General features: G+C 31.4%; 2 protein-coding genes across 2 annotated transcripts; both read left to right on the top strand.

Moving 5' to 3' along the window:
• The first annotated feature begins 4752 nt into the window (after positions 1 to 4752).
• LOC123916625 (probable isoaspartyl peptidase/L-asparaginase 2) lies at positions 4753 to 6315 on the top strand. Its single transcript, XM_045968130.1, has 4 exons — positions 4753 to 4942; positions 5137 to 5370; positions 5457 to 5543; positions 5638 to 6315. The coding sequence occupies exons 1-4, from the start codon at positions 4781 to 4783 to the stop codon at positions 6121 to 6123; spliced, it is 969 nt and encodes a 322-aa protein (XP_045824086.1). The 5' UTR covers positions 4753 to 4780; the 3' UTR covers positions 6124 to 6315.
• An 8199-nt stretch (positions 6316 to 14514) lies between these two features.
• Positions 14515 to 16095, top strand: LOC123916669 (probable isoaspartyl peptidase/L-asparaginase 2). The gene is made up of 4 exons (XM_045968188.1): positions 14515 to 14713; positions 14884 to 15117; positions 15218 to 15304; positions 15401 to 16095. Exons 1-4 carry the CDS (start codon positions 14552 to 14554, stop codon positions 15893 to 15895), a joined length of 978 nt encoding a protein of 325 aa, XP_045824144.1. The 5' UTR covers positions 14515 to 14551; the 3' UTR covers positions 15896 to 16095.
• The last annotated feature ends 1634 nt before the right edge of the window (positions 16096 to 17729 follow it).

Below are 17729 nucleotides of genomic sequence, written 5' to 3' on the forward strand. Positions count from 1 at the left end.
GTCGACACAAGCTTCTATTCGATGGAGGAAACCGGCAACATAGAGGTATAACTGTAACATTGATGCGTCATTTTCATATCAACGCAATCAAGTGGGCATTGGAATTTGTATCAGCAATGATAAAGGTCTGTTTGTGTTTGCTAAGTTTATGTGGTTATCACCCATTTGCAATGTGGATATTGGAGAAGCCTTGGGCTTGCTTCATGCAATCAAATGGGTTAGTGAGCTACAAATTGATGAAGTAGACTTTGCTCTAGATTCAAAGTATGTAGTGGAATGTTTCAATAAGGGGGGACGTGATGTTACGGAATTTGGAGACATTATAGGTGAATGTAAATGTTATTTTTCATTATATTTTAAAAACTCTTGTGTTGAGTTTTTGATAGAAGACAAACAAATGAGGTAGCTCATGCTTTATCAAGTGTAGTTCTCTAGCTAGCTCTAATATTTTTATTGATGTACCGACATGTATTAATCAATTGATTATGAATGAAATGTTATAAGCATCCTTTATAAAAAAAAACTTGAAAACGTAATAGAGATCCCATATTTTTTTTAGTGAGATATAATTTTTATTTTCTCTAATTTTTCTAATCTTCTATTATCAAAAAAGGTGGTTTTTTTTTATGCCCAGAATCACCTTTATTTCTATCATATATATTTTTATCTGTTTTAATATGAATAAGTGGTATTCACATAAATTATTATTTTTTGTTTGGTGTGATTTTGTCGTCTCAGTGGAACATTGTATGATCTTCTGGCTACTTGCGGTGTTCTTTTGATTTTTCTTCTTGGTGCAATGTTTGCGTGATTTTTTCGTTCTGTTACGGTATTCGTTTGATTGGATTTCCAGATCAACTTCAATCAACTATATATGAATTAACAAGTGACTAGTTCGTCAATGATATAGATCCAAATTCATAGGTATTCTAATTACTTTGATTTTATCACATTATTTATAGGCATGAGTATGCCGTTGTACGTTATATATTAACTTTTATGATGTGAGTTTGTTTGTAGATTCATCATTTTTTATTTTTTGAGAGGTTGAATTTGTACTTAATATAATGTACTTTTTTTTTTTGGCACATAAATATAATGTATTCTACCAATTTGAATGAAAGAAATGAAAGCTTTTTTATCTGATTGAAATTATTAAAATTAATTGAACAATAAACGTGCAAAAGCATACTCAATTTGAGATTCATGAAGAGCCACGAGGAATCGAAAGAAAGGACCAATCCATCCTATCCTAGGTTAACCACCAGGATTGTTACCAGGAAATCACTTTTATGAGGATAATTTAATTATTATATCCACCAATTGTTCAACATTTACAATTTTTTTAACATTCATTTTGGGTGTTTTGAAGTCAAACTAAAGCCAAGCCTAGTCTAATTTTAATCCCATCCTAAGTCATCCTAAAGGAGGCATCACTAACTCTCAAATTAATAAAGGATGTACCACTCAAATTAATAACAATAACGCTCAGTTTGAAAGAGGGGTTCATATTTTATGCATGGCTTTTGTGCATTTGTGTATCACAAAACAATGCTTATTATTTTTTGTTACATAAAAGTTAGGGGGAGATAATGATACCCAAATTCATGGCAAAGACCTTAAATTTTTTATTTTTTATTTTAAAAAAACTTAGAAACATATTTATATTTACATCTTCTAAGAACAATAGTGAAAATCGAACTTAAAACTTCTCGAATTTGACGATATCCCAATTAAAATTACTTTCCAACGAAAAAATCACTGAAAAAAGAGCATATAAAAAAAGTCAATCAAAAACTGAAATAGTCACATCATAAGTTCAAATAAATTCTAAATCAACAACCTCATAAGTTACTTTTCCTCTTAAATAACTCGCCATGAGAGAACAAATTTTAAAATGGTGATGCCTAAATTATTCATTGATAATTGGTGGATATTCACTTAATAATTAATAATAACGAACCACATAAATTTACATATAATACTTTTAAGTTATAATTAATTTTTAACTAACTTTTATTTCATATACAAATTTATTTACGTGACTTGTTATTGGTTGTTAGGTTACCTCAAATTATCAAAAGATAATGCAGAAAAAATCTTTTAAAATATACTTAAAACTATAATTAATTTTTGTTTATTAAACTAAATACAAATAATAATTTGAGTGAAATTAATGAAATACTAACACGTTTTGTACGGAAAAAAAGAGAGGTAAGTGATGATTGAAGCTGAATTTGGTAAGAGAATTACGGTTAAATTTCTTGCAACTGCGATCGGAAGGGGCTAGAACCACTTGATGTCAGAAATTGACTCCCGAAACAAATTAGGTTCAATGAACTAGATACTAGTGGGGAAATTATTATTAGGTTCAGCATTCAAGTCCTGACAAGAAGAACAAACTTACATAATATTGTAATATATTAACTACTAACAATTTACCTATAAAAAAATGTCATTGTTCGGTGGTGGGGTGTAAGAATCTTGGGCAAGAGAAAGAGTATCTTGCAAGATTCTTGGTAATTCCAACTTTTGAGGGTGTTTGTTACTGGGGGGATACCATGAAATTGATGTCGACACATACCCAAACACATGGGGGCCGTTGCTTTCATGCCATCTCCTTCTCAGTTCCTCAGTGTCTCTTCACCATACAAATATTTCCTAATTTGGTATCTTTGAATTTTTGCAAAAACCCCAAGGCACCTGTCACCGATTACAATGCGGATGGACCAACTTACTAGATTTCTTCTCTCAAAGTATAATACTAATACTTTACGAGGCTAATGCTACGATGAACCACCTTTACAAGTGGTCCACCGTGGACAAGTGATTTATCGAATATGAATTTTACGAAATTCACTGTTGGATTGAAAGTTTATATCGTATAGATTATCCATAAATTTTTTAAATTTTTTTGAAAATCATTTGATATGTTATTGAGACTCATCAAGATTTACGTTATTTAATAAACCGTTAATCTTGATATGTCTCAATAACATATCAAATAATTTTCAATTTTTCTAAATTTTTCTATGGAGGATCTATATGATATAAACTTTCAATCCAACGGTAAATTTTGTAAAATTCGTATTCGTTATAATGTTATTCATGACTGATCCACCATGAACCAGTTGATGAAGTGGTAAATGGTCCATATTAGAATTTATTGATGGAGTAACATGTATTCCTTTCACCTAAAGAGATGTTAATTTACACTATTATTCTCTCTTATGCAATATACAATGAATATTAGAGAAAAATTAAATGACCATAATAAAAATATAACTTGAGTAATTGTCTAAAAAATATCAAAAAATAATTGTTCAAATAACATTTTGCTTAGTAAAAAAATTAACATTTCTCATTAAAATAAGATATTAGCATTGGTCAACAAAAAATAATACCAGCAACAGGCCACTATAATAGAAAAAGTAATTAATTTGCTTTTGTCGAAAAAAACTAATTAATTTGCCACTTAAAGTTGAATTCCACCTTAATTTGCAAACATGAACTTGGTTTTTTTTTCTCTTTGACGAACATGAACTCGGTTAAAAAGGTGAATTATGCTATTTTCAATATTTTTTTATGAAGAAGCCAAATAAATATATTAATCAGAATAGGCATAAGAAATACCTAGAAACAAAGTACAAACAAGAGTTCAATGAATAAAGAATGAAAATTAATTTGCCACAATTCCTATACAGATCTTTGAGCTAGACAACCAAAATTAATCTGTTACGATCCCTATAATTTTAAACTCAATTATAAAAAAAAAATAGAAGTTAAAATAAATTTTTTTGGTTACTAAAGACTATAAAAAAATATTTTTGTTTGTTCTTTTTTTTATTATAAAATTGATTTTTTTACTAAAAATAGTAAAAGTCCACCTTTAACATATTTTAAAATGTCCATATTACTCCATCCGGTCCATAATATAAGAAAGTTTATTTTTTAGATACATTAAAATATTGATGTATTTAGTCTATGATATGGTCTAGATACATCAATCTTTTAATGTATCTAAGAATTAAACTTTTTCTTATATTAAGAACCGGAGGGAGCAAAAAATATTAAATATTTTTAAATATTAAAAATCAAATATGTCCCATAAATATAACTCAAATGATAGCTATCAGAGACATTATTAAATTGACCGAGGTTCGAACCCCAAATTCCACATTTCTCCACATTTAAATGTGTGAGTCTTGCTATTATGCTACTTGACAAAAAAAAAAATCAAATATAGCTCCCATCCCATGTGTTTTTTATAAGAAAAAAGTTATTAAATGTTGCTTCAAAATAAAAATAAAAATAAAAATTGAGATTATAAAAACGTAATAAAAAATCAAAGATAATAATACCCTACAATTTTGATAATAATGATGATTAGGGAGCCTCGTCAGAGACAATTTGGCAAATAGTTTTGACTCATTCCATTCCATTCCCTAAGGCAGGCAGCCAACGAACAGAACAGGGGCATGCATGTTTCGTAATACATCTCTTCTTCTCTTTCTTAATTAAGGAAAGAAAGAATCATAGTTGCCTTATTAACAATTAACAAATTAATCAAATCCAAAATTCAACGAGAACCGAAAATCCCTTCTAATCAAATCCTCACTCATTATTATTATACCAAAAATCACTGCATAATTTATTCATTTCCACAAATAAACTATTGACTAACAAACTCTGCCTATAAAAACACCAACAAGGTTCTTTCAGTTTTTCATCACTCTCTCTATCTTTCTCACAAACAAAAACAGAGCGAAAAAAAAACATTATGGCTGGTTGGGCTATTGCTGTTCATGGCGGCGCTGGTGTGGATCCTAACCTCCCACCACAACGTCAAGAAGAAGCCAAACAACTTCTTACTCATTGTCTCAATCTCGGTATCTCGGCTCTCCGTTCCGGTGCTTCCGCCGTCGATGTTGTCGAACTCGTCGTATGTCTTCCCATTCCCTCTCTCCAGATTCATAATCAATCTTATAATGTTACATGCATGGCATGGCCTATTCTTGATATTCGTGTGATTTTTATTTGATATAATAAAATAAAATCTATGAAAACAAAAATGTTAGAGAGTTGAGATTTGGAATCAATTGTTTGTTAATTAGAGGGTTTTTTTTTTTGTGATAGGTGAGACAACTAGAGACAGATCCCATTTTCAATTCTGGACGTGGATCTGCTCTTACAGCAAAAGGAACGGTGGAGATGGAGGCTAGTATCATGGATGGTACCAAGAGAAGATGTGGTGCTGTATCCGGTGTTTCCACTGTGAAAAACCCGGTCTCACTTGCTCGTCTCGTCATGGAAAAATCCCCTCATTCATACCTTGCCTTCGCCGGTGCAGAAGAATTCGCTAGACAACAGGTTAAATTTTTTATTTGAGACGTGTCAGACATTAAATTAAATATTTTAATTTTTAATTAAAATATTTGTTGTTTTGTTTTTGTTAGGGTGTGGAGGTTGTGGACAATGAATACTTCATCACTCCTGACAATGTTGGTATGCTGAAGCTTGCAAAGGAAGCAAATACAATTATGGTGAAAATTCTATTAAATATTTACTAATATAATTAAAATATGGATTATATATGATATTTTTATTAACGAATGTGTTTAATTGACGTTAATGCAGTTTGATTATCGAATTCCAACTGAAAAGTGTGCCGGACTGGAGAGTCCGGTGAAAATGAACGGTCTACCAATAAGTGTTTATGCACCGGAGACCGTTGGATGTGTGGTTGTGGACAGCGAAGGAAGATGCGCTGCTGCTACATCAACCGGTGGGCTAATGAACAAAATGAGTGGTCGAATTGGTGATTCGCCACTCATTGGTGCTGGAACTTATGCATGTGAAGTGTGTGGAGTTTCTTGCACCGGTGAAGGTGAAGCTATCATTCGCGGCACTCTTGCGCGCGAAGTGGCAGCAGTTATGGAGTACAAAGATTTGGGCCTTCAAGAAGCTGTGGACTTTGTTATCAAACATCGTCTTGATGAAGGGTTTGCTGGTCTTATTGCTGTGTCTAATAAGGGTGAAGTGGCTTATGGATTTAATTGTAATGGAATGTTTAGGGGCTGTGCTACTGAGAATGGGTTCATGGAGGTGGGAATTTGGGAATGATTATACATAAAATATAATTATATAAATTACTATGAGTTTGCTGGTCCTTTTTTTAATGGGATAGCTTTGGATTAATTAGGTCAAAGTCATCAGTCCATTGAATTTTTGTTGGATGCTGGGTTATTTTTATTTTCTACTCTAGATTAATGTGGTGTGGTAGTTTTGTTTTTCCAGTAATGGAAATGATTATGAATCATGATATAAATAATACCATATAATTTTAGTATATTTTCTATCTCGTATTATTATACTTTTTGTCGATTCAATATATTAGGGAGACATATTTGTTGCGATAAATTAACACTTTAAATAGATTTTAGTTATCTTGGGTGGATTAATTTTTTGGAATTACGCGTAAATGATACATTTGATTTATATATAGGGCTTTTTATGTTAATTGATAAGTTTTCACTAACAAAAATTATATCTTTATAAGTCGTTTTTTCATAATCTATCTTTAAAACTTATAATAATATATAAAAATGTATTTATTTATATCATTTGTTTGCGTAACTTAAAAAATAAGTAAATCCAAATAGGACCATATTAGCTGTAAAAAGATCTAGTATTCTGTTTCTGGTCTCTATGAAGGAAGCATAGGAAGCATTCATTTTAATTTTTTTTTTTAGGATTCTTATGTTTCCTTTTACAGAGTAGAAAACTTTGGAACCGATAATTAATCACGCATCTATATTTCTATTTTTATTTCACTATATATCTTCATTCCTTTTGTTAGGTGACTACTTCTCCACCCTCATATAAATTGAGGGTAGTTGTCATATGCTGATGTGGCATCAATGAAATTCATCTACATGTATTTAAGTCAAACATAATTAATTTTTTACCACAAAGTAATTTTGACTACTTTTATTTTTAATTAATTATATTTTAGGTTAGTAATTTTCTTTAATTATATTTTAGGCTATGTGTGAATGCTTCACTTTAACATCAAATTCCATCACAGCGAGCTTCAGACCCAATTTTACGATCAGCCACCAAAATTTCAATACTTCTTTCTCCATTCTTATCACCGGCCACCAAAAATTTCGCTTCACTTGTGATTCTTCCTTCAACAATACACTTCTTCTTGGTCATAGCCGCTTTTTCTCTTATGCAATTGCCATCGTCGTTTCTCCTCTTCTACAATTGCCGCTTTTTTATTGACAACAGATTTAACAGATTATGCAAAACTAAACCCTTTAGATCGAGATTTGAGAATCCGCCAAGATAGAACTTTTGTTTCCTCCACAACTTTTTCCCAATTGAATCCCACATGTTTGAAAATAATATATTTCCTAATTCTCCAAATTACATAAACAACAAAGACCCAAATCACTCCAACCCTAATCTCCCTTAATCAAACTTTTAAATAAGGAAAAAAAAATCAGGAAAACATACGCTAAAAACATAACATCCAAGAAATTGAAAATCACTTGTTTTAGAATCTTGAAGAAATCCGGTAGAACGGTGGCGGAGGCTGCAATAAAGATTGACATCAGATAACACAAAAGCGGAGGAGCTGTAGAATGGTAACATGACGGTGGTGGAGGCTGCGGCGAAGATTGAAAGCTTTATGAAGAAGAAAGTTTTTTGACGATAAGAAGAATTTTTTTTTTACGCGAAGAAGAAAGTTGTTTGAGACCGTAAAACAATTTGAAGAATAAGCAAACAAATTAGAAGCAAATAAATTAGAAGCAATTAGGACCAAAATGTAAATTCATAGAATATAATACCTAAAATATAATTAAATGAAAATAAAAGTAGTCAAAATTACTTTGTGGTAAAAAATTAATTATGTTTGGCTTACATACATATGGATAAATTTCATCGGTACCACATCAACACAGGGCACCTACCCTCAATTTATATGAGGGTTAATTAGAAAAAACCCTTTGTTATTGTTTTTTTATATAAAATCCATGAGATTTCGTTTTCACGTTTTTATAATTTATTATTTTCCAAGTATCCCGCTAAATCCTTTGCAGGTCGATAATTTTGGAATGGAATTCTCTCATGTTAAAAATAATGTGAAAAATGTCTCTATATAAAAAAAATATATATATAATGTGAAAAATGTTGTCCATTAAAATTAAAATAGAAAGAGATGAGGATTAAATGAAATTTGATAAAATAGGAGAGATTGGTTAAGAGTTAAGATATGAAACTTAAAAAAACGAGGTTAAAAAAATAGAGAAAATCTATATCTCATGTGATCAATTATCTCATTTTGAAATATAACCAAAAAAAGAATCTCATTTTTTTCCAAAGAGATTTGATTTGATAAATCAAAATATTTTTTTATTATTGAATTTGATTGTTTTAATTAATATATTTTTTAGGCTACCATGATATGTCAACGATGATTAATCTCCATCGAAAAAGGTAATATCATATGTATAATTTTTTCGGGAATTAAAATGATAAAAACATGTTCGATTCCCCGCAACTGCAATTGGCAGGGGACTGAAACCATTTGATACTAGAACTGACCTCCGAACCGGATTATGTGGTCCAGTAGGCCGAATATTGTTGGTGAAAAAAATGATAAATACATGTGGACATTGCCCCCCTTTTTGTAAAAAAAAAATGACAAAACACATTAAAATGCTAAAGTGTCCTGAGACACTCTTTAAACACATTAAATAGTAAGATTTTATGAAATATTTATTGGAATATGTGAAATCAACGCATTGTAAATTTAAATATTTTACTTTTTTTATTTACGAAAGTAAATTTACGGCCTTATATTCATAAAGTTTAAATAAGTAATTTCTTTAAATAGAATGCTAAAACCTTTTTTTAATAAGTTTCTTAGAGCATCTCCAACAAAATTTCATTATTGAGTTTCAAACACTATGCAACCGTACCATAACGTGACAATACGAGTTTCATAAAAATTGTAAAGTATCTTATTTGAGGTAGTGTTCCATACAAATATATAATTAATTATGCTTGTAATCAACCAACAAAAGCATTAATGAAGCTATAGTACCTTATAAATTGTTTAAATATACACCATTAAAGTAAAATTATTGTGGGTTATATAAATGTGACGTGGCACACTGGAGCCCACTAAATAAAAGATAAACTATCCAAATTAAGTTTCATATATTATTTATTTATTTATTTTTATTTTTGGTTTTCATTCAGAGTCAGTTCTGACATCAAGTGGTTTCATCATTCTCTCAATCGCAGTTGCGAAGTATCGAACCGTAATCCCTTCTACCCAATCCAACGTCAATCGCCACTAAACCATTGTTATTCACATTTTATTTTGAAACAACTAATTTTATTGATACAATAAAGACCAAACACAAGAAGTACATTGACTAAAACATACAACAAACAACCGATCGTTAGTTGGTCCAATGGTGATTGACACTGGACTTCGAAGGGAGGACCACAGTTTAATCCCCGCAACTGCGATCAGGTGGGGGCTGGAATCACTTGATGCTAGAACTAACCACCGAATCAGATTAAACAGTCTATTAGATCGGATACTGATGGTAAAAAAAAATACAAATTACAACAAATATGATTTTTTTTTAAAACAAAACTTTATATGATATTTTAAACATGTCTCAAACAAATATAGTTTTTTTTTGGTACATAATAAACAAATATGGTTTTAGGACTAAAACTATGTGCAAGAAATATTTTATACGGACTAAAAATATAATAAAAATTAAATAAGAACTAAACACTTAGAATGTCCCAATTTTATAGGAATCAAAAATATATTTAACTCAATATTTTTTTTTATAAAATGATATGAACATTAAAATAAGATCACAAAATACCTTGAAGTTTATCCTGATCCCAATCGATCAATTCAAGCTTGGCTACAGATCACTCAGTTGTTCATAACAATCACATGATGATTTGAATATGTCCAACCGTCCAAAGGTGCGCTAAGCTTATAGATTGTTAATTATTTCAACAAATTGCTAATAAGCTTCAAACTTCAACTTTGAAAATGTATAACATAACTAGTACTGTATGTCAAAAAAAAAAAAAAACATAACTAGTACTGCCAGTGTACCACAGCAGAATATTGTCAAGCTCATCGTGATCTTGTACAATCCAAGTCATATAGTTGACCATTCCGTCTTCTATAATAATCACATGATTTTTTTTTTATTTCATGATAACAATGAGGTGAGTAAGACTACGTATATTGCTTTACTTTATTCAACTCCTCTAATGAGATTACAATTTAACTAATTATTAGTTTGAAATCCTTTGCACCCTCAAAAACATTCATTAATATTGTGCTTTGTGGTGTGTTATATTTAAAAAAAATCCTTTGCACCCTCAAAACTAGGAGTAATTAGCAACGAAAGTAAATCTATCCACATAAATGAATATGAGCAACAACCAAATATAAATGACAAAATTAACAAATGAGTCTTCAAATTTAATTAGTGAACTATGGGTGATATGAAAGACCGGAAGTGTGCTTCTCCTTAAGGTCTCAGGTTCGATTGTCTCTGATGCTAATTTGGGTGAGTTAATTTAGCTTCTTCGAAAGAAAAAAATATCTCTAACATAATCTGAAAATCTCATGAGAAACAACAAACAAAAAGAAATTGAGTATTTGATCAACAAAATCCCTTACAAAATTCGATAGAAAAACAACAAACAGAAAACATATAATCAATAACAAACAGAACCATAGGTTAAGGGCAAAACATATTCTACAAGGTGTGCCTAAAAAGGTTAAGGACAAATGTACAAAATAAACTCAAAGCAAAAGTAAAATAACAACCACTACTTCTTTTATTTATATTTTATTTTTCAATCCCATAATAATTGTCTGAAAAAATGGTCACTTTTTACATTTAAATATGGGGGCTGCTAACTTAGACCCAGTTGGGTCTAAGTTAGCAAGGTGCACCTTTTGAGTTGGACAAAAATACCCATTTTTTTAATTTTTGAAAGAATAGAGCAACAGGGGCATTTCTGTAATTTTCTGCAATTTTACGCGCGCCCCCCACTTCTTTTTCCCCCCCCAGGACACGTGTCACGCTGTTATTTGCCAAAACCAAAGCGCGTGCACCACACGCGCCGACAGGCGTGAGTGGGTGAAGCCCAATCGCGGAGAGAGAAACCTTTTTAAAAAGGCAGGCCACGTGTCAGAAGCTGATTGGCTGCGTTAATTTTTTTTCATTTAATACTTTAAACTCGATTATTTCGTCGTAAATTAATTTTTTATTTTTTAATTTTTATACCAAAATTCATAATTTTTTTTTCTCTACAAATAGAGACTTGGTTCGTTTGATTTGGACACCGAAAAAAAAACGCAATTTTTCACTACCTTAATCTCATTTTTCACTACCTTAATCTCATTATTTCGTCGTAAATTAATTTTTTATTTTTTATTTTTTATACCAGAATTCATAATTTTTTTTTCTCTACAAATAGAGACTTGGTTCGTTTGATTTGGACACAGAAAAAAAAACCCAATTTTTCACTACCTTAATCTCATTTTTCACTACCTTACATCAACTCACTGAAACCATTCTACCAGAAAAATGGTTTCGGAGTACAAATCTCTGAAACCATTCTACAAGCTAAATGGTTTCAGAAGCAAATAACTAATAATCAACTTACTGAAACCATTTTACCAGCAAAATGGTTTCAGATTACAACTCTCTGAAACCATTCTACCAGATAAATGGTTTCAGAAGCAAACACAATTAATAAATTACTCACTGAAACCATTCTACCAGTAAAATGGTTTCAGAATACAACTATGTGCAACCATTCTACAAGCTAAATGGTTTCAGAAGCAAATAACTAATAATCAACTTACTGAAACCATTCTACCAGCAAAATGGTTTCAGATTACAACTCTCTGAAACCATTGTACCAGATAAATGGTTTCAGAAGCAAACACAATTAATAAATTACCCATTGAAACCATTCTACCAGTAAAATGGTTTCAGAATACAACTATGTGCAACCATTCTACCAATTAAATGGTTTCAGAAGCAAGTCTCAGATTACAACTATGTGAAACCATTCTACCAGCAAAATGGTTTCAGATTACAACTCTCTGAAACCATTGTACCAGATAAATGGTTTCAGAAGCAAACACAATTAATAAATTACCCATTGAAACCATTCTACCAGTAAAATGGTTTCAGAATACAACTATGTGCAACCATTCTACAAGCTAAATGGTTTCAGAAGCAAATAACTAATAATCAACTTACTGAAACCATTCTACCAGCAAAATGGTTTCAGATTACAACTCTCTGAAACCATTCTACCATATAAATGGTTTCAGAAGGATTTCGGTGTCCAAATCAAACGAACCAAGTCTCTATTTGTAGGAAAAAAAAAATTATGAATTTTGGTATAAAAAATAAAAAATTAATTTACGACGAAATAATCGAGTTTAAAGTAGTGAAAAATTGCGTTTTTTTTTTCGGTGTCCAAATCAAACGAACCAAGTCTCTATTTGTAGAGAAAAAAAAATTATGAATTTTGGTATAAAAAATAAAAAATAAAAAATTAATTTACGACGAAATAATCGAGTTTAAAGTATAAAATGAAAAAAATCACGCAGACCCATTCATATGCTGACACGTGGCTGCCTTTTTCAAAAGCAAAATTTTCTCTCTCCAGCTTATAATCTAGTGTGGCGCAGACAGGATGATCTGATAGATCAGGATGATCTGGGCTGTCTGATTGATCAGACAGTCTTAATGAGATCACATCTTGGCTGTCTGATGGAAATCAACGGTCTGTAACCATGGTCCTTCCGTACGCGCGCGACACTGGATCCACGTCTATTAATTGTTTAAGAAGGTGGGGCGCGTGTTGTTATTTTTTTTTTTTATGTAAAATTACAGAAATGCCCCTGTTGCTCTATTCTTTCAAAAATTAAAAGAATGAGTATTTTGGTCCAATTGAAAAGGTGCACCTTGCTAACTTAGACCTAACTAGGGTCTAAGTTAGAAAACCCCTTTAAATATCATATTAAATACGTACTTTTTCAACTATATTCTTAATTTTTTTGGTCTAGTAGCCTATTTGTTAGAAATTTCACTTTAAAGGTGAATAAATGGAGTGTCAGGGGTTCGAAACCCGCTTCCTACATAATATATGCGATGTCCCTACTAATTGAACTAAGTTCACGGGGACAACTATACATTTTAATTAGTTAGTAGGAGTAAGTAGTTGATGAGGTTAAATTGGTAAAATTGTTATTAATTTACATTTATTTACAATTTACTTTAATATTAATGTGTGAAATTACCAACTATGATAATTTTTATTTGATAGAGAGTAGTACTTTTTTTTTTGACAAAATAGAGAGTAGTACTTGTAAGTATAAAAAGGAGTAAATTATTTGGTACCCAATTTACTCATAGATAAAATTTATTTAAAACATGAATTTTTAAAATATAAATTAATATAAAATATGATATGACATTAAATTTTGTTTGGGGTAGTGGTACCCAACAATATAAGTTGAGTACTTGAATGTTCACCAAAAAAAGATCGTGTCTTTGTTTTTTTTTTGTCAAGTAGTATGTTGATTAGAAATTCACCGGTGGATAAAGGGATGAAGAATTCAGTTCGAACTCAACTCATACAGATGTCTTTATCAACTTAGTTAAGTTCACACGTGAACAAACTGTTTGAGTTTTTTTTCTTTTCTTGTCAAGTAGTTTAGTAGTTAGAATTTTCACTCTCAGGATGAATAAGTGGGGTGTCCGAGTTTCAAACCCTAACCCCTACATATATAATTCGATATCTCTGACAACTGAGTTAAGCTCACGTTTCAAAATGTTTGGTTTCTAAGTTAAGTAAAAAAAAAAAGCTTGGTTTCTATGTCTAATAATTTGCTTATTAATTGTCCCACCATTAGTAATTATGTCTTTTTGTGGCATTTTTTTTTGTCGCCTGCACATCTAACGTCAATCTACATGAAATGAAAGTATTTGGTGCTTAATTTTCTAGATTATTTTTTATGTTATGTCTGGCAAGTTATGCTTGATAGCAGTTAGGTTGGTGTTTGTGTAACATGTTTAGGGGTAGTAAATTATTGGAGTTTTGTGGAATGGATTTATCATAATGTATTGTATGATTTTTGTAAGACGGTGGTTCACTATATTGGAATATGTTTGTACGACATATCTTATGCCTATTTTTTGTTAATACACTTCCTTATTGGCTTTCAAGATATCTTGAGATTCACCGTAGGGATACGTTATTTGCAATATTGATTATGATTAGTATGTGTGAAAAGAATGATTTCTCATTTGTATGCGTGTGAAAAGAATGGTTAAGCAATGAACTAGATTTTCAACTCAAAATTGCCTATAAAAACACTAGTTAAGTTCTTTTGAGTTTTATAACACTCTCTTACAAAGAAAAACATAGCAAAAGAAAGGTTTAAAACAGAGAAAACAATATGGTTGGTTGGGCAATTGCTGTTCATGGCGGTGCTGGTGTGGATCCTAATCTCCCACCACGGCGTCAGGAAGAAGCCAAACAACTTCTTACTCATTGTCTCAATCTTGGTATCTCGGCTCTCCGTTCCAATGCATCTGCAGTTGATGTCGTTGAACTTGTCGTATGTCTTGCCATTCCCTCTCTATTTCCGACATTCCTTTCCTCGAATGATAGTCAATATCATAATGTTAATGCATGGCCTATTCATGATGCATTTGATTTTTATGTTAGTACTACATAATTGTTTGTTAATTTGATTTTGTTGGTTTTTGTTTTTTTTTTTCCCAATAGGTGAGACAACTGGAATCAAACCCCTTGTTCAATTCTGGCCGTGGATCCGCTCTGACAGCAAAAGGAACTGTCGAAATGGAGGCTAGTATCATGGACGGTGCCAAGAGAAGATGTGGCGCTGTATCCGGTCTTTCCACCGTGAAAAACCCCGTCTCACTTGCTCGCCTTGTTATGGAGAAATCCCCTCATTCCTACCTAGCCTTCTCCGGTGCAGAAGAATTCGCTAGACAACAGGTTCATATCATTAATTTTTGTTTTAGAAATCTTATTCGAGGTGGTGTCAGACACTAAATGTATTGATTTTTAGTTAAAAAATTTGTTTTGTTTTTGTTAGGGTGTGGAGGTTGAGAACAATGAATACTTCATCACTCCTGATAATGTTGGTATGCTGAAACTTGCAAAGGAAGCAAATACAATTATGGTAACTATAGTATTAAATATTTTATGATGTAACTAAAATATGGATTCTATGATTATTTTTATTAATTACGAGTATGTTTGATGGACAATGATGTAGTTTGATTATCGAATTCCAATCGCTGGATACGAAAAGTGTGCTGGACTTGAGAGTTCGGTGAAAATGAACGGTCTACCCATAAGCATCTATGCGCCAGAGACCGTTGGATGTGTGGTCGTGGACAGTGAAGGAAGATGTGCTGCTGCTACATCAACCGGTGGACTAATGAACAAAATGAGTGGTCGAATTGGTGATTCTCCACTCATTGGTGCTGGAACTTATGCATGTGAAGTGTGTGGAGTTTCTTGCACCGGTGAAGGTGAAGCTATCATTCGTGGCACTCTTGCACGCGAAGTGGCAGCAGTTATGGAGTACAAAGGTTTGAGGCTTCAAGAGGCTGTGGATTTTGTTATCAAACATCGTCTTGATGAAGGGTTTGCTGGTCTTATTGCTGTGTCTAATAAGGGTGAAGTGGCTTATGGATTTAATTGTAATGGAATGTTTAGGGGCTGTGCTACTGAGGATGGGTTCATGGAGGTGGAAATCTGGGAATGATGATATACTCTACAATATAATGTTTAATTATAGCATAAAGTTGGATTAAGCTACCCAATTTAGGTGTTCCCAATCAAAGTCATCTATATACATTTCTATTTTTTTTTTATTCAAGTAGTTTATAAATTACTAGAATTTTAGATAAATATGTGAAATGTCTAGAGTTCAAATCTCGACTTTTGCATATAAAATACGACGTCGCTTTATTATGTTATAAAGAATGTACTGATAATTTACAATACTATAAAGTTAAAATCGTGTGATTGCATAAACACCTCTAGAAATTTATTATGCAACTTTTTGATTTCATGAAATCTGTAAATGCAACATCATCTCTTTGTTTTTCAACTAAATAAAATCATGGAGTCACAAGAAATATAAACATTTTTTTTTTCTGGATAATTTTCGTTTTATTTTTTGGCAAATTTTTTAATCTTCATAAGAAACAAATCGATGCACATAATCATAGGAATTTTGTACTTGTAGTGAATGATCATACATTTTTTTTTTTGAATAATGATCATACGAATTTAATGCCACCAATTTCTTAAAGAAAAACCATGTCATTTTGGGTATCATAGATCTGCAAGTTTTAGTGTAAATACAAGTAGGTTTTTTTTATTTTTTTTATTTTTTTTATTTTTTTTATTTAGGATGAGACGGAGGGAGTATATTGCATATACTCTTATATTATAAAAAAGTTGTATAGATTTGAATCATTAAAATAATTATTCAAAATCAACAAAATCCTCATCTACAGAAGAAATGCTCCCCCTGAATCCGGTTATTAGAAAAATTTAAAATTAATTATGATGGTGGATGATATATATGAAAAAAATGACTAGCTACTAGTATAATTGTATAACATTTTTCATTAATATAAGCTATTTAATATATAATATAAAAACCATGTGTACCACTAATTATTTTTTATAAAACAAAATGGATATTAAAAAAAGATCACAAGCTACCACAAAGTTTATCCATGATCTCTATTCTCTATATCTATCCAAGCTTGGCTAGCTACAGATCAGTTAGTTGTTCATAACAATCACATGATGATTTGAATATGTCCAATCTCCAAAGGTGTGCTAAGCTATAGATTGTTAATTATTTCAACAATTTGCTAATAAGCTTCAAACTTCAACTTTCAAAATGCATTAACATAACTAGTACTGCCAGTACGTGTGCCACAGCAGAATGACAAGCTCATCGTGATCTTGTATAGTCCAAGTCATATATTTGACCATTCTGTCTTCTATAATAATCACATGATAATTGATAACAATGAGGTGAGTGAGACTACATTCTGTAACTTATTTATTAGTGGTTAAAAAATAAATTCACTCCTTAAAGTAAATAACTAGTAAAAAAATTATCAATAATGAATTGGTCCAAGTGGTAAGGGTTTTGGTCTCCTTAAACACGTGATTTATGCGTATGGGAACAATTTGGTTGGAAGGGGAGAACCCACCTTATGTGTCACATAGGTTCCTCGACGGAGATTAATCATCACTAACTGCGGTGTCTTTTTGAGGTATATCCTAAATTCACCGTCTCTTTGACACCCCAACACAAAGGCGGCTCGTCTAATTGGAGGCACTATCCAAATATTAAAAATGAACTCTTAATAAAAAAATATTAAAAATTAAAAAAGTTCACAAATTAACTTGCGAACCTGACCAATACATGTTTTTTGAGGTGAATGAAGCGAAAAGGGTAAGAAATGAAATGAGGAAGATTTAATTAAGCCACTGAGTTTGGTATAGCGGTGAGAGATTTGGGTAGTCCGCTATAGGTCTTGGGTTCGACCTCCAACTCATTGTAAACCAAA

The sequence above is a fragment of the Trifolium pratense genome, linkage group LG3 (assembly GCF_020283565.1).
Source record: "Trifolium pratense cultivar HEN17-A07 linkage group LG3, ARS_RC_1.1, whole genome shotgun sequence".
NCBI classification, from domain to species: domain Eukaryota; kingdom Viridiplantae; phylum Streptophyta; class Magnoliopsida; order Fabales; family Fabaceae; genus Trifolium; species Trifolium pratense.